The sequence below is a fragment of the Pyrus communis genome, chromosome 17 (assembly GCF_963583255.1).
Source record: "Pyrus communis chromosome 17, drPyrComm1.1, whole genome shotgun sequence".
Lineage (NCBI taxonomy): Eukaryota > Viridiplantae > Streptophyta > Magnoliopsida > Rosales > Rosaceae > Pyrus > Pyrus communis.
The window spans coordinates 17,070,589-17,093,295 of NC_084819.1; the positions used below are offsets into that span (position 1 = coordinate 17,070,589).

At 40.3% G+C, this 22,707-nt stretch overlaps 3 protein-coding genes across 8 annotated transcripts; 1 reads left to right on the plus strand and 2 right to left on the minus strand.

Annotated features, from left to right (window-relative positions):
- Window positions 1-473: 473 nt before the first annotated feature.
- LOC137722773 (probable serine/threonine-protein kinase PBL1) lies at window positions 474-4,077 on the plus strand. The gene is made up of 5 exons (XM_068461859.1): window positions 474-697; window positions 1,524-2,211; window positions 2,438-2,695; window positions 2,950-3,069; window positions 3,217-4,077. The coding sequence occupies exons 2-5, from the start codon at window positions 1,567-1,569 to the stop codon at window positions 3,844-3,846; spliced, it is 1,653 nt and encodes a 550-aa protein (XP_068317960.1). The 5' UTR covers window positions 474-697; window positions 1,524-1,566; the 3' UTR covers window positions 3,847-4,077.
- A 1,282-nt stretch (window positions 4,078-5,359) lies between these two features.
- On the minus strand, window positions 5,360-10,917 carry LOC137722518 (B3 domain-containing transcription repressor VAL2-like). 6 transcript variants are annotated; one of them, XM_068461540.1, is made up of 13 exons: window positions 10,570-10,917; window positions 10,287-10,414; window positions 9,647-9,728; window positions 9,438-9,539; window positions 8,463-9,118; window positions 8,238-8,334; window positions 7,935-8,109; window positions 7,587-7,663; window positions 7,088-7,510; window positions 6,898-6,947; window positions 6,693-6,806; window positions 6,538-6,605; window positions 5,360-6,295 (listed from the first exon to the last, which is right to left on the minus strand). In XM_068461540.1, exons 2-13 carry the CDS (start codon window positions 10,397-10,399, stop codon window positions 5,532-5,534), a joined length of 2,721 nt encoding a protein of 906 aa, XP_068317641.1. In that variant the 5' UTR covers window positions 10,400-10,414; window positions 10,570-10,917; the 3' UTR covers window positions 5,360-5,531. The 6 variants fall into 6 exon arrangements, with proteins under 6 accessions (XP_068317641.1, XP_068317639.1, XP_068317638.1 ...); XM_068461538.1 differs by having other exon boundaries at window positions 7,088-7,402; window positions 10,542-10,917; XM_068461537.1 differs by having other exon boundaries at window positions 7,088-7,486; window positions 10,542-10,917.
- Window positions 10,918-19,818: 8,901 nt separating this feature from the next.
- LOC137721736 (pentatricopeptide repeat-containing protein At1g62680, mitochondrial-like) lies at window positions 19,819-21,367 on the minus strand. Its single transcript, XM_068460757.1, has one exon. The coding sequence runs from the start codon at window positions 21,359-21,361 to the stop codon at window positions 19,841-19,843; it is 1,521 nt and encodes a 506-aa protein (XP_068316858.1). The 5' UTR covers window positions 21,362-21,367; the 3' UTR covers window positions 19,819-19,840.
- Window positions 21,368-22,707: the final 1,340 nt, after the last annotated feature.

Genomic DNA, 22,707 nt, shown 5'->3' on the forward strand with positions numbered 1-22,707 from the left:
CAAATAAAACTCATTTTCCTCAAGGCTTGTATTTAATCCATATTCAAATATGAGCTCAAAAGTTATGGTCATTTTCTTTCCTAACTTTAAAAAAGTTACGAGTACAAAAGTTATGGTCTAATGATATTCATCTTCAATTGTAAATTAGAAATATTAGATTCGATGCTCATCTAATGCGACAAAAGCTAATTTGAACCAAATTATTGCTAACTCATTGTGAGATTTAGCTCACTCTTCTACCTTTTTAATGTAAATAATATAGTTTATTTAAAAATAAAAAAAAATAAAAAAAAAAACCACGAGGAGCAATCTAAACGATGTTCTAGGTGCATGACATTTACAATCTCCACATAACTCTCATTGATTCAAGGGTAAAATCGTCAAAATAATTAGAAATCCAATTCTGCTGTTTTAGGATAATTAAATAATGGTTTATGGTAGGTTTGACCATTGCTCATTGGGCTCCCCTCCTTTTTGAGACTCTCTCTCTCTCTCTCTCTCTCTCTCTCAATTCCAATATTCCCAAAACTTCTTTTGTCTACTTTTCTCTCCCTCTCTAAAATCTATCTCATTTCCCTCGCCTTTCCCAATCTGCTTTCTTTGACTTGTTTGAGGCCTTTTCTCCTCCAAAATCCAAGCCACAGATTCCAATTTTTCCACCATTTCTCTCAATCCATTTGAAGCTGCATGAAACCTGGTAATTTTTTTTACTTTTTTTTTTATTTTTAAATTTTGGTTCTAAATTGTTTATGTATATTCAATTCCCTGTTCTTTTTGCTCTTTGAAAGCTTGAAAATGTGAATTTTTGGTGGGTTTTTTTCCCGTCTGCCTGAGATTTTCTCGAGAAAATTCTGGGCACGTGTGCTGTGGATTCATTTGTCTGTTACTTGTTTTGTTGGTATGCTGCTGATTTGAGTATATTGTACAAATGGGTAATTTTGTTTCAGCTCCTTGCTGATTATCCAATTGTGATTTATTGGTTTTTGTCTAATTTTGGGGGTTTTTTTATGGATCTAGGCTGGGAATTTTTGTGATTTTTAACGGGTAATTTGTCAATTTTCGAAAGGAGCAAGAATTGATTAATGGGTTTATAGTTTGATTCCATGGGAGTTGAAATTTAGTAGAAAAATTGTTCATTGGTGATGGAGAATATTATGTAATTTGCAAGTAGGCATTTGGGAGATTTAGGTATTTAAGTGATGTGATTTAGATTTCCACTCGTCCAAATTATGCAGTGGAATGCATCTGTTTCAGAACCTTACTGTATAATTGGATCCCTCAATTATTGTTGCTTTATTATTATTATTATTATTTTCCTGGAGAAGATGCAATGATGCATATTCCATCTATCAGTCAATTTAATTGGCTTCTTTTGTTTCGAATTCGATATCTGCTCATCCAGCCTAACATTGTTCCTGGACATGACTCTTTTTATGTTCTTTTCGTAGAGTTGTGATTGGTTCGTTGGTTTTGTTTTCGCTCACATAAGCTAACATCATGTTCACTTTGTTTCTCTATCGCAGAAAGTTAGGCCACCTGCACGCAGAAAAGAGTTTTGAACATAAAATGGGGTGCTTCACAGGTTTGAAGAGCAAGAAGAAGAAGTCTGAGCAGACTTTTCATATTAAACGTGTCCCGAAGGAGCAAAAACCAACTACGTTGCCTGAACCCAAGACCCGGTCATTACAGTCTGCACCCCCGAGTTTTAGGAACAGAGTGAAACCTATTCAACCAGCTAATAGAGTCGTCAGCAATAGAGCACGGGCATTATCGGCGCCATCGACCCTTGATGCGGCAGACCAAGACGATTTATCCGAATATGAAGAACCGGAAGACTCAAAGTACCGGTCTGGAACAGTGAAGGAACAATTGTCACCGGTTCCCCAACCTCTTCCTCTCCCATCACCCCAGGTTGCTGCTGCATTGCGGACTACAGGAAGTTTTAAGTCGGTGACTAATAGCGGCTCTCTCTATGCTTCTGGACCATTGCCACTGCCTCCTACAGCAGCACTACCAACTGGAACGCTACCTGCCGGAACACTACGGAACTTTTTGTATGAAGAAATAGCATCCGCTTGCCACAACTTTTCTTCAGACCAATGCATGTCGGAAGGCCTTTCTTCTATTATATATAAGGCTTCCTTTGGAGACGATTCATCGAGTTCAAAGAAGTTTGAAGCTACTGTTACTCGCCTTCACCCGTCCACTCAGGTAACAAATAAACATTCATTTTATTAGGATGAAGATTACAGATTGGATTTGTCATTCCCTTTTTCAAATCATGTTTTCACATCTATTCCTTGATTTCCATTCACTGTTTGATTATATGTCTCGTGCCATGGAACAAGGTAAATTAATCATGTTTTAGGATTTGCCTCTTGCTTGTACACTTCAGATTGTTTGCAAAATAATCTCACTTTCTCTTTTCTTCTTTTAGGGTTTAAAGGAGTTCATAAATGAGATAAACACCCTTGCGACTTTGCAACATCCAAACCTTTGTAAATTGCTTGGCTTCCATGCACGTGAGGGTTCGGAACAGAAAATGTTGGTGTATGAGAGGCTCAATCATGGAAGTTTAGACCGGCTTTTGTATGGAAGATCAGACAAGCCTCCAATAGACTGGAATACAAGAATGAAAATTGCTTTATGTGCTGCACAAGGTCTTACTTTCTTGCATGAAGAAGGGCCTTTCCAGGTAATTAGGACTTTTTCTTGAATCTGTTTTTTAAAAGACAGTTGAAATAAAGTGATGCGTGTATAAATGCACATGTAGCTGATATTGCTAGTTGCTCGTTAATTTAGTAAATGTTACTCGTTTTACGTTTTCACCTTAGTGTCAAAATGCTTGTAGTGTTTAGACGTTTTAAGTAACTCAGTCTTGTAAAAGATTATGTCATCACATGTATTCCTACATCTATGCGATGACTGATTTACCTCACATATCTACAGGCGATGTACTATGAATTTTCAACCGCCAACGTACAGATTGATAAAGATTTTAGTGCAAAGCTTTCAGGATATGGTTGTGTCGGCCAAATTCCCGAGGCAGAGATCTCTACTAATTCCGTTGTAAGTTCGTTGGTTCTGTTTCCATTTCAGATTAGCTATTAGTCTTCAAACCTTGTACGTAGGCACTAATTTCCCACACAGACTTACAATTTTAACATGATCTGATATATCTCTAAATGTGTAACCTTTCGTTTTATCATTATGCAGGCTGTGGCAAATCTATCAGTGGAGACACTCGAGAGAGGAATGCTCACTCCAAAAAGCAACGTCTGGAGTTTCGGGATTCTTCTTCTGGAACTACTCACTGGCCGGAGGAATTTAGACAGCCGTCATTCTAAGGAAGAAAGAAATTTAGTAAAGTGGAGCCGGCCTTTCTTAGCCGATGATTGCCGACTTTCACTAATCATGGATCCTCAGCTGAAAGGCCGCTTCCCATCCCAAGCAGCCAGAAGGGTGGCAGACATTGCACAGAAATGCCTTCAGAAGGACCCATCAGAAAGACCTACCATGAGAACCGTAGTTGAGCATCTCAAGATCATACAAGACATGAAGCACTCATGCAGGTTTCCATTGCAAGAGCCAGCATTTGCCGGAAAACACATGTCAAGATCACCCAGCCTTAACGGAATTCTTACCCCTGCACCTCGGTTAAGTTTCTCTCCTTCACCACCATCAGCTGCCCGTCCATCCATTTCACCTACCAGACGACCTGCCCTGCTAATGTCTCTTCCTCCGCGTGCTTGCTCCTCCACCCTCACCTTTGAGGAGCTAGACCGGCAGGAAAGCCGGAAATCATCATCATCGACTGTTCCTAGGGCTAGTGTTGAGGGATTTTGATTGTTTATAATGTGCCCTTTTTATCATTTTATTTTTTAATTTGTTGTTCGTCGTGATTCAACACAATATATAGGAGATAAAAGATGTGATTCCACCTTACCGTCGTCTCGTCCGGCAGACGACGAAACAGCGAGGATGTCCCTTTGTAGATATAGTGCATGACTGGTTGTGCCGGGAACATCTAGTTTCCCTTTAGTCTACTACGAAATCCAATCAGTTCATTTCTCTTTTTGTCAAGCCTTCTCATCGTTTTAAGTTTTGAACGAATAATGTGTATTTAAACTAATTCTTAGCTAATTATTAGAAAACAAAGATTGGAAAAGGTTTCTTTTGAATTTAAAAATAATGAAAACGAATTTAATTAAACTGATTAAATAAATTGAAAGAAAAACTAAAGAAAATAGTTTTGAAAATAAAGTTAAAAGCCTAGGTTTCTGCCGTTCCCTTAACAATCCTATATAGTTTTATCAATTACTTATGAATTACACATGCAACTTTGAAGGTTAGGTTTTCCTTATGCATATTCTCCTCGTGATATTCAAGCAAGAGGTAGGGTTTCAACCGAATTGCATCTGATTACTTATCTAAACATCCTAATGGTAGCTAAGCAATAAGACATAGAGACAGTTCAAGCACAGTGATTAATAATTCAAAGTAAACATGCATAATATCATAAGCAATTGAATAAAGACTACATATTCATGCTAAGACTCAAAGCTTCGCCCTAGCAAACAGAAATTAGTTACGAACAACCATAAACAAAATATTATTAAAAACAAGGATAGAAAACATCTTGAAAATAAACTTCAAAGGCTCTCTAAATTAGTGCGTGCGTTCTCTCCTATGTTGCCTAGAGAACCCTAATGGCTAAAAAACCTTATTTATACTATTACAAAATAAAATCCTACCTAGAAAAGGTCTTGGAATAAAACTAGGAAACAAAATAAAATAATAAAACAGAAAATAAAAGGCTTTCTATTTGAACTAAAATTCGGATTTCACAGAAAATTAGTCTTTTGACCGACCAAATAAACTCCGATTTCTTCCCAAAAAGTCTCTTTTGAAAGCTGAAGATGTCCCCTACAAATCCTCTGAAGGAATCTTCCTCAAAATATATCATCTTGACCTTCAAAATACCCAAAACGTCCATAAACGTCAATATGGGAAAGTGGGTCTTTATTTCATTGCCATGGTCTTGAAAGACTTACGAACATCCTTTAATTGGAATCACTCCAAAATTCATCCATTTGAATACCTTATAATCAAGAGGAAATCGAATGTCCTACATGGAAAATAAAAAACAAAGTATCAAAATTCACCAAAATAAACTAATAAATTATAACTAAGAATAGTGTAAAAAATATAATATGAAATCGACTCATCAGTACACGAGCGATATTATTACTTTAATTTAAACTAGGGTGAAAGGGGAAGGATTTGAATTCGGGATGCATTATGTACGTCGAACTTGGATAATATGTTTAGGTAGTATATAAAATATGAAATGCAGAGATGAGAATTTGAAATTGAGACTTATTTTTGACACATTAATTTACAAGTTAATCTATAATGTAACGTACATTCACACTCTCAGCTTGCAAACCAAAGAAAACAGGCACAAAAGTCTGCAATTATACACGAAACAAGTCGACAAAAATTTCGAAAAGAAAAAAAAAGCCGGAATTTCATCGTAGAGGGTCATCTTGGCTTTGATCCGGCCTTTCTTCAACCCCGCTTTCTCGCTCCAGACAGTGATTCTCGTCAAGTTGTTCATCGGTCTCATTAGCAACTTGCGGCGGAACATGTGATGTCGAACTTTCCTGTTGCTCAGATATCAAGCTGGTAATACCATTGTGTTTCAAATATGTCTCAAGAGGAAGGGTTGCAACCTGTACAAGGGACATCATACTCACATGGTCTGGCCCTGCTTGCAAGTCTCCTTCTCGGCCCGGATGGGAATTCAAGTCTAAAATTCCCTTCCCGGTTTCAGCCAATTTGCTTTGGCTCTTGGATTCTGATTCATTTGCAGACCTGGCCTCGTTATCTGAAGGATCAACGTGCGACGATACAAACCTAGAAGTGCTGTCGACTTCTGCTTCATCCCTAGGGGCCCATGTGTGCTGGCTTCTGCAGGCAATCTCTGCTTCCCGCTCCGACTGACGTTTCTTCTTGTTGATCATCATGGTTTTAAAACGGCGTTTGACTGTCATGCACACGTTGCACGTGCATGTAGGCTTATGTTTGCCCTTTCCACTTGGGGGCTGGATGCACACAATGCATGAGCAGCCAGGACGATGCCTGGGATGTTTTGTTGTTGTAGCAACTAATGCAGCTTCTGGATCAGCCACACTGTCTCCGAGGATTGCAGCATTGGCCAAAGCATCAAGGCCAGAAGCTTCATGCTCTGGGGTTGGCCTAGGGTCTGCCGCTATTCTCCTTTTCTTCAATTCTGTAAAAACAAGATGTTAATTCAAACATTTCCTAGATATATTTTGATAAGAAATTTTGACTTTTAATTTTCGCATGCAGAGTGCAATTCTACAAGAGTCAGGAGACTCGGGACCATAACAGATGAGCAACCTAAGTAAATCGAAAGATTTCATAAATGGAGGCACCTGTGATATAGCAACCTAAGTAAACAGATGATATCTGATCCTTAAAAGTTAAGAGAGAAATAAGATGGCATCATACCTTTACTCATTCTCAGAAAGTTTTCCAGTTCCCTTGGGCTCAATTCATCTGGCATAGAGCACGAAGACCTGACAAGACAAAGTTAGACATATTAAGCACTACTGTTACTGCAAGAAACCTTGTAGGATGAAAGGAAAAAAAAAAGTATTGCTAACCTGCTTCGATCCCAAGCATTGTCTGCACATATCCACTTAGATGAAAGTAGTGCATCAGCTGGCAATCTTCGCCATTTAGAGCAACTATCACACTGTACCCATTGCTCTTGTTCCCTAAAGAAGCAAAAATATCAATTGAATCAGAACAAGACAAATTGTGTAATGAGTCGAATGGCAAAGGAGAATGCTCTTTGTACGTTCTTACCCAGTTGACCGGACTGTGAAAATACTCCTCTTTCCAAACACTGGAGGTTCCTAGATAATACAAATTTATAGTTATTAATAGCCACGCGATCTATGACCATCAAAGTAGTATCTATCAATAGAAGTAACTGCATACATAAATCAACAGTATGTTCTCTGGTGACCTGGAAAATCTCAATGAAACCACTTACTTCATATTCTTCGAACTCGAGATCTTCAATCACGACAGTGCTTGGCTTGGAAGCTGGAGGTGGACGAAGCAAATCCTGAGCCTCTTCCCAAGTAAGCTTCAGTTCTAGAGCATCTTGGCTATCAATGAGCAACCTCTTACTCTTGGACCCTATATTTCTAGTTCTTTTCCTCTCAGGAACTAATGACGGCAGCTGCAATCCCTCCCTTGTCCTCCCTTCCTGCTTCTCAGTTTTATTCCAGCTAATGTCACCACTAGATGTAGTCAAGTGTTTCGACAGTGCATTTAGATGGGGATCCATGCTTCCCTTAAATGACTGAAGAAGGCCAGGGTAACCACTTATTACAGGAAGGTTCTCAAAAACACCCGAAAACAAAGTTTCACTTGAGTGAGGGCCATTCTGAATGGCAGTAAGATGGGAATCCTGTTTATTTTGATAACTTGCATATCAATAATATATTATCCATTTTGTTAATATGACAAATGAAAGAGGCTTTTACCTGCATTGCAACAGTATTCGATGCTTTCCGAAACCCCATAATTAGTTTTCCTTCAGGATCCATACGACTGAAAGTCACTGTTCAAAAATTAATTAAAAAATATCGCGTGAGTAATGTAAAACATTTCTCCACTGAAAGTAATTTCGCTAGTTACCCTGGAAAATCATTTAGAAAGAAAATAGGGCCTGACAACAAATTTTTTCTTTTCTTTTTTCAGAATTCACCATAATCAAAGGTCCAGGGTCCCAAGAGGCATGCTAGTGGAGTAAAAGAAAATTCCAAATCTACAAACACACACATGCACTCGCAAATACATAAAACTAAACAAATGCAGTCACTGAGGATTACCAGTATCTCCAGCCTGCAACTGCATGGACTGTATGCAGGGGGTTACACCCTCCAAAACATACATCCTACTGTTGTTATTCGGCCAGAATCTGAACTGAAACATCCATTCTTTTCCCTTCACATCTTGAATCCTTAACGGAAGCCCCTCTGGTTGAGAGATGGGAGGAAAATATGCCTGCAGTGGTTCAAATTTGACTGAAACAAGAGCTTGTAGAGAAAAATATGGTAATGAATCCAACAAAGATGACGGCAATGACCACAAATATCAGAGAAATGTTGGGATTAATAAACTAGTAAACTTACCTCAGCACAAGCTTTAGGAAGCACCAAACGACCAATTCGACCAGCATCACTGGCACTTAGCATCTTTTCAAACAAGGGAACAATTGTGGAATTTGAACTTGATAGAAGTTAAAGAAATCACAGGCTGAGTTAGAGGGATAATCATGAAAATTTTCCTTATTTTATTTATGGATTGATGAGGTAGTAATTAACATTTGAATAAAGCAAGAAATGAAATATGGATACTCTCCAGATATTTGCTGTAATTCCTGGTCTGTAATCCTGGGCCAATAGCGGGGAAGTAGCTGATTCCGTCCCCGTCCTTCGGCAGGTGGCCTTGCCACACGTACATGTGAAACCATTGTAGATTTTTCCTCCAAACCTGTGGAAAGGGCCAATTTTGGGGGCTTTGGAAAAAGATGTTGAGGCCTAGCTCCTAGAGGGAGTGGAGAGGGTGTCTTGCTGTGTTGTTCCCTTTCATCAACAATGGCACCAGGAAAAGGATATGCTTTTCCCAAAGGTGAACCGAGGGTCATACTCAAATTTGTATGTGGAAGTGATTCATATAAATTATTTATCCCTAAGTTTGCCTTGAAAACTTCTGCTTTGGAAGCTTCAGATGATCCATGGGGTGCCTGATTAAAATTTGAAAAACATGCGCCTCCAATTTCACCCCCAGGAGGTGGAACATCATCATGTTTCAATTTGAGCATTAGCCCATTTGTGTTGTCGTTCCGAAGTTGAAGCAAGTTCATAAGTCCATTAGAATCTTTATTATTTCCCAACTGCACAAGCTTCAACTTTTCAACATCACGTCCATCCAATTGATTGTCTGTAATATTTGACTGCGGTTCACTGATTTTGGATGTTCCAAGACCATCAGGCTTTTCATCACTTGAAATCTGTGTGAACACATTTCAAAATCATCAGAGTACTAAGCTATATGAGTACACTTAAGCATGCAGCATGATTCTACTATAGTCTTAAATGCAGGAAATGACCGAAGTTTTGTGATGGTAGAGAATATCACAAGACTTCGGTGGTATTAACCAAAATCAGACCATGGGACGCTTTGTCTTCCATGCTTATATTACACCCTTCTAGCAAGAAATACATAAGAATCCTTTAGGACTGTCACTCCCCAAGGATCATTATAAAAATCACAAATTTACCACCATAACTGTATGTTAAGGTTGACATGACTATAGCAATTGATCTTACAGGGTGAGGTCCCGAATCCTTTGCACATTTTATGCACTTCACACCACCACCATCAAGAAGATCAAGCAGTAACGTGGAAGCAATGCATCCGCAATGTAGACGCTGCAGAGAACAAATTCCATTAAGTGCGTAGTATTGAATGGAAAGGCCAAAGGGGAGAAGTCAAGAAACCAAACACAAAGTTCTTTCTTTGTTGGATAAATGCTCACCTTGCCACATACTCCGCATTCCCTCCAACCAGATTCCTCTGAGTGGTATACATCACAATAAATCGATTGCTCATATACAGACCTAGTGTCAATGCCAATTCCACATCACAATACAAGCCATAAACTTTTCAAGTGATCCGCAAGAAAGCATTTAGAATAGGTGTTACCATAGCTTCCAAAAGACCATAGAATTCTACATTCTCTCGATCGGAATAGGTGTTACCATACCTTTACATAACTTGGTGGTACTGAAGAATTAAATGTATCTTAGATTTTAATTATCAACGTCAATTATTACATCATATCAAATACTACATGTTAAATTCCATTGGTAATATGAATAATACAATTAGTTTGAATAAATAAGGATGTAAGATATACAACAAATAACAAACAGAATGCCAAATAAACCAGTAAACTCGTGGAAAAATTAAAATTAAAATTAAAATTAAAATCCAGACAAAAGCTACAATTTAGCACGCAGCCGTCAAAAATAAAAAACCAATAAGCACATGAAATTACAAACAAAAACAAATAAAAACAAAAAATCATCCAAATCCATGGCCGTAAAATTCCATCAAATTTATTTTCTAAACATCATAAATTGAAATTTTTAATCAAAAGTTAAAGATTTAATTACCAGCACTTGATGCAGAGATTGGCGAATCCGCCAGATCGCAAAACCCAACCTCTCTTCCACTCGATCGACGTCGAGGTCCCGCAAGCTGCGTTCATGCAAGTCCGCCGCTCCATTTCCGCACTCAAATTCTGTAAAATTTCAACAAATTTCAATCCAATCAGAAATCAATCCAAAAAAATCCCCAAATCTAATCGTCACGACTTCGGAGAAAGCAAAAAACTGAAAATTGACCAATCAAACAGCAAACCTACTAACAGAGAACCACAAAAGAGAAGAAATCAACCGCAAGCTTGCAACTTTCAGCTGAACAGAATCAGAACTGCTCCATTTGAGCAGGTAGGAGTGGAAGGCGGCGGCGGCGGCGAGTCCGCTACCACTCTGATTTTTCGGCGGCGGAGGGATTGGAGTGGGATCGGCGATTTTGTCGGGAAGGAAGCGGCGGAGTGGTTGAGGACTTGGAGTTGAAATCGGATACCGGCGAGCAGAGAGTTGGATCGGCGGTTGTTGGTTAGGGAGAAGGGGAGACGTGTGCATGCAGAGTTGAAAATTGAAAGAAAAATACACAAAACGCATGCACGATGATGATTATGCTTCAAGACTCGGCCAACTAGCCCACCCTCTCTAGTCTCGTTTTCACTTACTAACCATTTTTGCTTTAAATTAAACCAAAAAGAAAAGATAAATATTTAGTTAAATAGGTTTACTTAGTGAGATTAAGCGATTAAGCCGACGAAGCAAGAGAAACTTACATGCAGCTAGAAAAATAGAGACTTAATTACATGCAATTGAGATGACACCGTAATTTGAACACAATCACGAATTAAATCATTTTGTTTGTGAGATTTATTAGTTGTAGAAGCGAAGGAAACTTAGCGATGACGATGACGAGTAGATCTACTTTGTGAGACTGTGCCGACAAGAAAGATTTACCTATCATAGACCTTCCACCTTGATTTGCAGCAAATTTTGAATTAAATTCATTAACTTTGAGAGATTTAGCTAAAGAAGCGAGAGAAATTTACCTATAATAGGTAGATCTTCTTTATGCGACTCAGTTGATGAAGTGAGAAAACCTTACCTGTCACAGAAATTCCCTCATGAACTGAAGAAAGTCTTCAAATTTCAAACTACGCAGATTTAAGTTGTGAGAGTTAGTCGATGAAACAAGAGTTTTTATCATACTGGATGGATCCAATTTTTGAGACTGAGTTGTCGAAGGCTCGAAGTGACAAAAAATATAACGTGCCACATGGCTGATAGCGTGATTCAAAGGGAACATTAAATTAAATAGTTTACTTTACATGAATGAGCTGATGAAACAAGAGAAACGTGTTACCTATAGCGTAAATCCAACTAATAAAAAACACTGTAAAAAAAAGAAACAGATGTAGCCAAGTTATTTAGAGTAGTATTTTTCTCTTTGTACGCAAGTTTGAATCATCTTCTTAATAGTTTAGGTTAGTTTTGAATGATAGTTTAGGTTAGTTTCGAATATGACATTACGTGATGTACTTAAGATACCATGTTGGTGATATTGAAAAAGTTGGCATGAAATGTTAAAGTTCAAACATAACATTTTATTATCTAATACATCAAAAGACTAAGTTTTAGTCTTGGGGGCAATATATGAAATGTGTGTGTGTGTATTAAGGGGAACAACCGGTCGCAAGCTACGATTATCCATCCTTTTCGGGGGTCGGGAAGACTCATAGAGACATGTCAGCCTCTCTTGGCCATAAGTATGGCTTCCAACCAGCAGCAGGTTTCGAACCCAAAACCTCCAGTTTTTAATTTGAAGGAAGCCTCGTAATCCGCTCTTTACCACTGTGTCACTAACTCGTGGTTATGAAATGTATATTTGGCTTCTAACAAGATTTGAGTCTAACATGAAATATACGTCAACACTCAAAAATTGTATTTAAAAAATAAAAATAAAACATTTGAATTTTAACTCTAGCTTCCTTCTTTGCACATTGTTAATATATGAATTTTAATTTTCACTAATAACTGATTTTTGAATTCAATATTTTCTCTTTTATTGCATGCACTCAGACGTTAAAATTCAAGTTCGAGTATGAGATTGAAGGAGAAAAAAATCATCAAACTCCAGGCTAAATAAATGAATTGAGGAAATTAGGGTGGTGCTACCGCATACTTATTTTTACTTATTACACATCTTCTCAATTTTTAACTGTTTGATCTAATAAATTGAAGAGTATTACGGACGTAAATTAATAATGAATATGACACTTAAAAATGGATAAAAATAAAAATAACACCGGAAACTGCGCCGGTAGTAGCTTTCCTGTCCAATTGCTTATTTCGCATGCAATAAAGAATTAGTTGTGAATTTACAAGTAGCTCGCCCTCGCGCCACTTATTTACGGTTTTACCGCGAAGCCCAGATTGTGTGCGGTGTCGAGTTCTGCGTCTTTCGGTCTTCAGGGAGTCTCCAGACCGTCAAACTGCGTGGAGTTTCGCGATCGCATGATTAAGCGAATCGCAGCCGTTGACATGTTTTTGTATTTATGACGCCATAATAGTAGGTGGTCGACGTAACTGACGTTGTGTGAGCAGGATATGTGGGCACCTACCAAAGCGCTGAAAGGGAAAGGGCAGCGCACGCGCTGTGGACGGAAGAGTCACGCCGGTAATTGTGTGGACTGGACGTGCTGCACATGTTGGAGATATCGTTTTGGACCATGAACAAGGAGTGGGACGGTGTTTTGGACTAATTAAATTGGTTATGATTGAAACCAATAATGATTAACACGTTAATCGCAGTATTATAAGTATAACAAGGAAACTAAGCAACAACAACAACAACTAAATATGAAGTAGTTGAGATTATCGTTGAATATTTTGTTTTCTCGATTTTGGACTTTATACAAGAGTTGTGATTGCAGTTCCACGCATATTACAATTAGTGGAGAACGTTTATAACCAACTAAGTTGAGATGGTAAATTACAAGTAAGTAGAGGGCTACCCATGCTAACTTTTGAGTTTAGTCGAGCTAGCTCTGTACATAGTTTTGCCAATACCTTGAGCTACAAGTATGATTGGGCATGGGGAATTATGAACGTAGCGAAGGAAAACTTGGGATGTTATAAGTTCGATTTAATTCACAAATTAGATTACAGTCTCATAGTATTTCTCTTTTTTAATTATTTTTATAGAAGCGGGAATGGAGAGGGTAGAACAAAATGTAGGACCTTTGGCGCTAATGTATATGCTCTAAACCACCTAAGCTACGAGTCTTTTATCTCTTCCTCGTAGTATAAGACGGTCCGAGTTTAAAATATCTCTCTTATTGATTTAAAACCACTTAAGTCTAAACACAAAAACATTTGAGGCCCAATGGGCCTTATCATGGGCAATGGAAGTCAGAGAAAGAGGAGGAAAGCCCGGCCCAAGCCCAACGCAAGGCGCGAAGTAAAGACTCCGAGTCCGACCCACCGTTGTCCCTATCTAAATTTCCGGCACAATTTGAAGTGAAAAGCACACACCTTTGCTTCTCAAACAATCCACAGCCATGACGGGAACGGCAACCTCCTTCAACGTCTCCTCCGCCTCCACCATCCTTAGCCGTCCGTCACAGATTTCGTCGTCTGTCTAAGAATAATACATCTTAGATTCGTGCTGAGATGAATCGTGGTTGTTTGTATGGAAACTATTAAGTTTAATATTTTGTTATCTTATAAATTCAAACTGCTGTAATAGCAGTTGTTGTTATATATACATCTTACACACACGCATGCATTTAAACAATTGCATGTAATAAACAAATGTTGGATCCAGGCGTGCTTGCTGCCCATGCTGCAACACATCAGAGCATGTGTTCCTTCTGCTGTAAAGGTGGCGTGCTGTCTGACAAGGAATATGTGCAGTATTCCTTCTGTCCAGGTCACATGGGCAAGTTCTCTCAACACTCCCCCTCAAGTTTGGAATGAATGTTGATTATTCCTAACTTGCAAAGCAAAGTCGTAAACTGGTATAAGTTCAGTGGCTTTGTGAAGATGTCGGCTGGTTGTTTCATGGTTGAGATGTGAGATGTCTCGATCATTCCACTTTGAACCCTTTCTCGTACAAGGTGGCAGTCAATCTCTATGTGTTTGGTTCTTTCGTGAAAGACCGGATTCGAAGCGATGTGAAGTGCCGCTTGATTATCACAATATAGCTTGACTGGACGTTTATGTTTGATACCCAAGTCTTGTAGAACAGATTTCAACCAAGTGACTTCACAACAAGTTGCTGCCATTGAACGATACTCTGCCTCTGCACTAGAACGTGACACAGTATTTTGTTTCTTGCTTTTCCAGGAGATCAAAGATTCTCCAAGAAATACACAGTATCCGGTGGTAGAACGTCGTGTGTCTCGACATCTGGCCCAATCCGCATCACAAAAAGCATTCAATTGAATTGGACTTCTTGCAGAAAGAAAAATACCTTGCCCTGGTGTGTGCTTAACGTATCGTAAGACTCGCTGGGCTGCCTCCAAGTGTGGAGTTCGAGGCTTCTCCATAAATTGACTAAGAATATGGACGGCATACACCAAATCAGGGCGCGTGATTGTCAGGTAGATTAGTCTCCCAACAAGTCGTCGATAAGAGGAAGGATCAGTAATCCATTGTCCTTCGTCCTTTCTGAGTGATAAGTTTTGCTCCATAGGAGAGGTGGCTTGTTTTGCGCTAAGATGACCTGCATCCTCAAGTATTTCAAGGGCATATTTTCTCTGTGAGAGGGTGATCCCCTTGCTAGAGCGAGCAATTTCAATGCCCAAGAAATATCTTAATTGGCCAAGGTCTTTCAACTTGAATTGCTTCATAAGAAAAGACTTGGTATCTTCAATTGCTTGTATGTTATTTCCTGCCAAGATAATATCATCAACATAGACAAGGAGGGCAGTGAATTTACCATCATGGTTTCGGACGAACAATGAATAATCTGCCTTGGATTGTTGATAGCCGGCCTTTCGAAGAGCACAAGAGAGTTTGATAAACCATTGACGAGAGGCTTGCTTAAGCCCATACAAAGATTTATGAAGTTTACAAACTCGTGTCTCCCCCTTTCGTCCGAAACCAGGAGGCAAGGACATGTAGACATCTTCTTCAAGATCTCCATGGAGGAAAGCGTTATTAACATCAAGCTGGTGGAGGTGCCATTTTTGGACCGAGGCAACAACAAGGAGTAGACGAACTGTAGTCAATTTTGCAACCGAAGCAAAGGTCTTTCGATAGTCTAAGCCTTCAATTTGGCTATAACCTTTGGCAACCAAGCGTGCTTTATATCGCTCAATGGATCCATCGGATCGAAATTTGATTTTGTAAACCCATTTACATCCAACCGGCTTCTTGCCAGGGGGCAATGGTTGCAGAGATCATGTCCTATTCGCAGCAAGGGCTGCCAGTTCTTCTTCCATAGCGAAACGCCAGTGAGGGTCGCGTATAGCCTGTGAGAATGAGCTGGGTTCTATGGCAGCTGAAATGGAAGTGGTGAAAGCACGATGTCGAGCAGATAAACGATCGTATGTGAGGACATCAGACAAAGGGTAAGGAGTACCTGGTACTTTGGTCAACACCGAGTGAGATGAAGGGACGGACCGAGAAGGGAGGTTGATGTTGATGTGATATTGTTGAAGATAACCAGGTGCATGAGTGGGTCGTTTAAGACGAGGTGGTGAGGTGGAAAGAAAAGGAGATGAAACCGAAACAGGACTCACCGGCGAAGAAGAGGATGGATCGACGGAATCCTGCTCCAGTAGAATGGACGGATGAATGATGGGATCATCATAGGCAGTATCTTGAGTATGTGGAAACACAAGTGGTGAAACTGCAGCAGAAGATGAAAAAGGGAACACATGTTCATGGAAAATAACATCACGGGAGATAAAGATTTTACCCGTGTGAAGGTCGTAAACTCGATATCCCTTTGTGCCATATGGATACCCAAGAAAAAGACACCGTGTGGCTCTTGCATCAAATTTTGTGGGACGATGGTGGTGGGTGGAAGAAAAACATAAGCAACCAAACACTCGCAAATGTGCATACGCTGGCTGTTTGTGGTGAAGTATTTCATAGGGTGATTTGCTTTGAAGAAGAGGAGTGGGAGTCCGATTTATGAGATAAGTGGCAGTGAGGATTGCATCACCCCAAAATTTCTTAGGAAGATGAGATTGAAAAAGTAAGGCTCTAGCAACATTGAGTAAGTGGCGGTGTTTGCGCTCTGCTACCCCATTTTGTTGGGGAGTAGAGACACAACTTGTTTGATGGAGAATCCCCTTATCTGAAAAAAATTGGGTCATAAAAAATTCTGGACCGTTATCACTACGAAGAACCTTGACTCGTGTGGAAAATTGTGTTTCAACAAGGTGGATGAAAGTGATGAGATAAGATCGTGCATCTGATTTGTGATTCATTAAATAAACCCATGTGCATCTTGAGAAATCATCCACAATAGTTAAGAAATATTGTGCCCCTGTGATAGTGGGAACATGGTAACCTCCCCAAATGTCAACATGAATTAACTCAAAAGGAGCCTTTGTGGTGATAGAACTCAAAGGAAAAGGAGCACGTGTTTGTTTGGCTAATGGACAGATCAAACAATCATCAATGCTACAAAAATTCAAAATTTTAATGTAAGTAGAGAGATGCTGTAAGGTCTTGTTGGAAAGATGGCCAAGGCGTTGATGCCAAAGCTGGGAAGAAGAGGCAACAATTGACGCTGAATTGCACCTGGTTTTCATCACATTATCAAGGTAGTAGAGTCCTTCTCGTTCAGTTCCCGTCCCAATCATCTTCCCCGATCGTTGGCCCTGAAGTAGGCACATTTTATCAGTGAAGATGACAAAGCAAGATGAGGTATTAGTAAGTTTGCTGACAGAAATTAAATTCAGTTTAAATGATGGAACACAAAGCACGTTGTGAAGGGTGAGATCATTCGAGAGATGAACTGTGCCAATATGTGTGACATCGGCAAGTGCATGATTGGGTAAGTGCACTTGTCGATTGTATACCGGAACACTTGTGGTCATTAAGCTTGGTGAGCAGATCATGTGGTCTGTGGCGCCTGTATCGAAAATCCAGTCCCTTCCCTTATTGAGAGCAGAAGCACAAAAAACTCTACCTGACAAGTTATTCATAGTAGAGGTGGTACCGACATGATTAGATGTGGAGTTGGATTGGCTCTTATCAAGGAGTGCAAGCAGATTGTGATATTGCTCGGAAGTGAGGCTGTAGGACGAAGAAAATGTTGCTGGAGGCGTTGGCTGGGTATCAACATGATTAGCCTTGGAATTGGAACCCCTGCGATCCTGATAATCTCCCCTATTGCTGTTGTCTTTCGCCTTTTTCAGTTTGCGGCATTGATCAATGATGTGACCTTTCCAATTACAGTAGTCGCACTTGAGGTGTGCACGACAGGTATCTGAAGTGTGTCCAGTTGCATCACAACGACCACATTTTAGATGGGAATTTCTTGGAGAAAAATTCCTACCAGAGTTTCGCATGTTATCCCGCACGGCGAAAGCTGCAGTATCGGTGACTGAGGACCTTCCAGGAGCATGTATTGAAACTGTTCTTTGCTTCTCATCTTGAATAATAAGTGAGAAAGCTTTGTTGACAGCAGGGAGGGGATCCATAAGTAAAAGTTGCCCACGAACCGCAACGTAGGATTCATTGAGGCCCATGAGAAACTTCATGGTTTTCTGACTTTGCTGATACTGCATTAATTCTTTTGCAGCTCCACATGTACAGGTTGGGAGAGTGCACATGGCATCACGTTCATCCCAAAAACTTTTCAGTTTGGTATAATATGCACCAATGTTCAAATTTCCTTGAACACTTCCATGTATCTCTTGTTCAATATGGAAGAGATGTACACTGTTTGTGTGAGAGAAACGTTCCTTCAACTCATTCCAAATATCAGCTGCAACATTGTTGTAGATGAAACTTGCTCCGATATCTTTCGAGACAGAGTTGAGCAGCCAGGATTTCACGAGGTTGTTGCAACGAGTCCACTGTTGGAATTCACTTGTGGATGCAGACTCGGGCCTTTTAATGGATCCATTAATGAATCCTTCCTTGTTCTTGGCATTGCTGGAAGAGTCAGTTGCCATGTCGGCAGGCAGTGTGCACTGTGCAGTGGCTGTGCTTGGCTGTGCTCTGCGGCTGTGCTTAATGGCTGTGACAGGTAGAAACCATTCCTCTTCACTCTCAAGAGTCAGAAAATGGCAGGACGTTCCTCCACCTCCGTCTTGCTTCTGGTTTCTCTGCTTCTTCTCCTCGCACTCTCTCACGTAGCTGAGGCTTACAAAACGCTTCCTCAGTCAGCGTGCATACCGAGATGTAAGAACCGTTGCTCGGCGATATCGCACAGGAAGCCGTGCATGTTCTTCTGCAAGAAGTGCTGTGCCAAATGCAAATGTGTTCCTCCAGGCGTCGTTGGCTGTGCTTAATGGCCGTGCATGTTCTTCTGCGAGTGTGCAGTTTGCAGTGCACTGGTTGCTGCAGTAACAGATCACAGTATAGCAGCGGAAGAGTGAAGGCAGAGCAGAGCAAAGGATTGCCTATGCTCTGATACCATATTAAGTTTAATATTTTGTTATCTTATAAATTCAAACTGCTGTAATAGCAGTTGTTGTTATATATACATCTTACACACACGCATGCATTTAAACAATTGCATGTAATAAACAAATGTTGGATCCAGGCGTGCTTGCTGCCCATGCTGCAACACATCAGAGCATGTGTTCCTTCTGCTGTAAAGGTGGCGTGCTGTCTGACAAGGAATATGTGCAGTATTCCTTCTGTCCAGGTCACATGGGCAAGTTCTCTCAACAGAAACTACGGTCTTTGAAAAGCGGTCTCTACTTTTTTGTGCACTTGCAGCTTATCGATGTTGATATCCCCATCACAGTGCAGCTGAAGGTGGTTGATGTTAATCCTGGACTTAAAGGTGACACAGCTCAAGGTAATGCAATTTATGTCCTCTTGCAAATTTCGAAATACCAAATTTGGTACTCTATTGGTGTAAATACCCATCAGTCCATGTCTTGTTTGGAGACATGAAGACTGGTAAAATACCACCAGACCAAAATGCCATTACAGGGTTAGGCCGAGAAGATGAGCTGATCAACCAGCTCTGTGTGCAGACTGTTTGCCTCGTTTATCTCTCGGGTCTTAGAAATTTTTAGAATTCGCCATTGCACCGTCTCTCAGAGGAAATTTTTGAGAATGGAATATCTCCTCTTGGTGGCATATTAATTTTCGTTTTCCCGTTCTTAAATTCACATGTCTTCTTGCCCAGGAGGTGGAACAAGGTCAGCGACTCTTGACACCGGTGCTGTTGTCTATGTCCCGCTGTTTGTAAATGTGGGTGATGAAATACTGGTGGATACCAGAACCGGGCAATACATGACTCGTGCTGAGAAAAACTAGTAGAGTTCTGCCTCAGAGATATCTGGTCATCGGCCGCGGAAATTTTGTACTGTATTTTTGTTTACTATGCAGAGACTTTACTGCATTTGACGATAGAAATGAGCACGAGCAAAGTTTTCTCATTGTTGAGGTTTTTTATTAGGAATTACACCTCTCTTCAACGCCGCGCCATAAACGCTACAAGCACCGAGGAAACTCCCCTGTCGATTCAGTTCTTGAATTACAGGGTTATACGATACTCTACTGGTTGCTCTACCCCCTTCGAACATGATGCTCAAAACTAACAATGCTTCGAATACCTTTCCCTCAACACAAAGGCCTTGAATCACATTGTTAAAGGTGACGATCCATGGCGAATGCCCCGTTCGAACCATCTGCTGCAAACGGACCAAAGCCCCATCCATCTTCTTCCCCATGCAAAGACTCTGGATCATCAGGCCATACGTACTCGCATCTATACCCGAATGCCCGCTCTGCATTTTCTCAAACACTTGGTGTGCATCTTCCAAGAGGTCTTTTTCCTTCCATGATCTCCTGCACAACCCTCTCACAAGATTGTTCATCAATCTGTCCTCCACTTCAAACCCATTTTCCACCATCTCCTCATAAACCCTAACCGCATTCCGAATCTTCCCCCACTTCAACAATCCATGCAGCAAACTACTGTAAGTGATACAATCAGGAATGCAGTTCATCTCCTTCATCTTCTTCAACACATTGAGCCCCTCCATGGGCCTCCCTTCCTTGCAGTATCCATGAAACAGAGCATTGAAGCTCACCACATCCGGAATCAACCCGGTCTCCATCGCTTCCACGAGCAATTCCATCGCCTCATCCGATCGACCCACTTTACAAAATCCAACCATAACAGCAGTGAATGTATAAATATCAGGTTTCACTTCATCTTTTTTTATTCTCATCAGCATATCATGTGCATCCTCCACTCTCCCCACATAACATAACCCCTTCAGCAAGCAATTGTAAATCTGCACTGTGGGCTTCAAACCAACCGTACCCATCACCTCAACAACCTCCATAGCCCTCTGCAATCTACCCCTCTTGCAGAATGCATTTACCAGAACAGTAAAAGTTGCAGGATCTGGGTAAAACCCATTTTCCACCATGTGGGTTAAAACCCCTCTGGCCCCATCCAGATCGTTTTTACCGCAGTAACACCTTATCAGGATGGAAAATGTCAGAGAATCTGGCACCAACCACAGAGCTGATGATATTTCATCAAACAAGCTCAAGGCAATATCAGGCTCTTCTGCTATTACCAGAGCCATCAGCAGCGAATTGAATTCAGATACGGTTTGAAAACAACCATCTTTTTCAAAAACACCATGAATTTCACTTGTTTTTTTAAAGGGCAGAGCTCTGATTCTGTCAATGAAATCCTGCACCTGCAATCTGCTGGCTGGGTCGTCAAAACTCGGATTTGGGTTTTCGTTTTTGGACTGAAAGATGTAATCTTTTGGGGGCTTCTGGTGGATTTTGGTGGGATTTGTAGCTGAGGATGAAAGTGCTGCGAGGAAAAGCAGCTTACTGCTGTATTGGGTTCTGCAGAAAGGAGATGGAGATGGAGAGTGAAAAAATGTGCAGGGTGCTGGGCACGAAGAAGGCATCAGAGAGAGGTCCATGGATAATTGCTGGAGTTGTGTCTGAGCTAAAGCTTGGAACAGCAATAAAAAGTTCTAATTTTGATTAGGTTCGGGGAAAACGATACCAAATACCATGTCGTTTTTGGAGAAAATTTTGTGTGCGCTTGGAGTTGGATAACCGTGTCATCCGTACGCCTACACTCAACGACGAGCACCCTCGGGCTGGTGAAAGTGGGTCTTTCTGGTAAAACTCTTACTTACATTGAAAATATTACTATGATATAATAGTGTATTCAAGTTACTTATGAATTGCCTTGTATTTTATTTTTTATTATTTTTTTAAAATTTCATAAAATAACTTAAGATACTGTCATAATCACATTCCGTTGTGAATCTTGTGATTAGCGTTTAAATCTTCGTCAATCACGAGAAGTTTGCAACATTTCATGTATGTGTATCATGTAAAAATGTGCATGGAAGAGGCACTTACATCAGGAATTAAAAACATGGAATGAAAGGTTGGAAATTCAGACAATATATAAAAAGTTTACTAATTCCCAAATGCTGCGACTTTCAAATGCGTACAGATCTACTGAACGTCTTCCAAAACCTGGGGTCTTTGGCATCCGGGATTGGGATGTCCTTCTTTTTTCCACTCATTCTGCTCATAATCGGTTTGATCATCTTCCTCAGAAGCTTGTTAAACCCCAACCCACGTCTCTTCTTCGCAACCAAATGTGGCGGTGATGGTGGTGGAGGTGGCGGTTCTGATGGACCTTGAGTGATTAAAAGAGGAAACTCGGACTGAATATACGCCGGCTCGGAGAGACTCCGACGCAGCATTGCCTGGTTGAGTTGCAACTCGATGGAGAGCCTCTCGAAATGGTCGAGCAGGGAGCTCTCGTCGTCCCCGAGCTTCCACAGTTTCACTTGATTTTTTGCTTCAACTTCCTTCATCGCCTTCTTTGCCTCCACCATTTTCTGCACATTGATTGTTTTAATGGCACTGAGAGAGTACTAATAACTGAAGATTTTGGTTTACTTTTTTGATATGGGGAGATTAAGGATTCGGATTCATTTGAAGTCTGCAAGGAAGCAAGGAATATCACCAACATGGAATCTGAAAAAGCTGTCATAATTTATGCAGTAGGTTGCAGTACTGGTCCAATATAATTCCTCCAAACAAGAGAGGTAAATGTAAAGGACATTAATATGGAGCACCTTAAATCTAGGGAACTTGTAGAGGCAAAGAGACATGCGAGAGGACTTTCTCAAAATGGGATTTTTCATGATATATTTATTGCCTCACAGTTTAACGTTAATTTTTGTGCTAACATTATAAATCATTGTGCAAAAAACATGAGGTGGCAAATTGCATTGCGAGT

What these genes read in the sequence shown, in the direction of transcription:
- LOC137722773 (XM_068461859.1), top strand. Translation starts at nt 1,567, where the DNA reads ATGGGGTGCTTCACAGGTTTGAAGAGCAAGAAGAAGAAGTCTGAGCAG. An exon ending in GCCTTCACCCGTCCACTCAG is followed by an intron (nt 2,212 to 2,437) that starts GTAACAAATAAA and finishes TTCTTCTTTTAG; the next exon opens with GGTTTAAAGGAGTTCATAAA. An exon ending in AGATCTCTACTAATTCCGTT is followed by an intron (nt 3,070 to 3,216) that starts GTAAGTTCGTTG and finishes ATCATTATGCAG; the next exon opens with GCTGTGGCAAATCTATCAGT.
- LOC137722518 (XM_068461536.1), bottom strand. Translation starts at nt 10,859, where the DNA reads ATGCGTTTTGTGTATTTTTCTTTCAATTTTCAACTCTGCATGCACACG. An exon ending in AATCTCTGCATCAAGTGCTG is followed by an intron (nt 9,729 to 10,286) that starts GTAATTAAATCT and finishes CATTGACACTAG; the next exon opens with GTCTGTATATGAGCAATCGA. An exon ending in AATGCTTGGGATCGAAGCAG is followed by an intron (nt 6,606 to 6,692) that starts GTTAGCAATACT and finishes TTGTCTTGTCAG; the next exon opens with GTCTTCGTGCTCTATGCCAG.
- LOC137721736 (XM_068460757.1), bottom strand. Translation starts at nt 21,361, where the DNA reads ATGGACCTCTCTCTGATGCCTTCTTCGTGCCCAGCACCCTGCACATTT.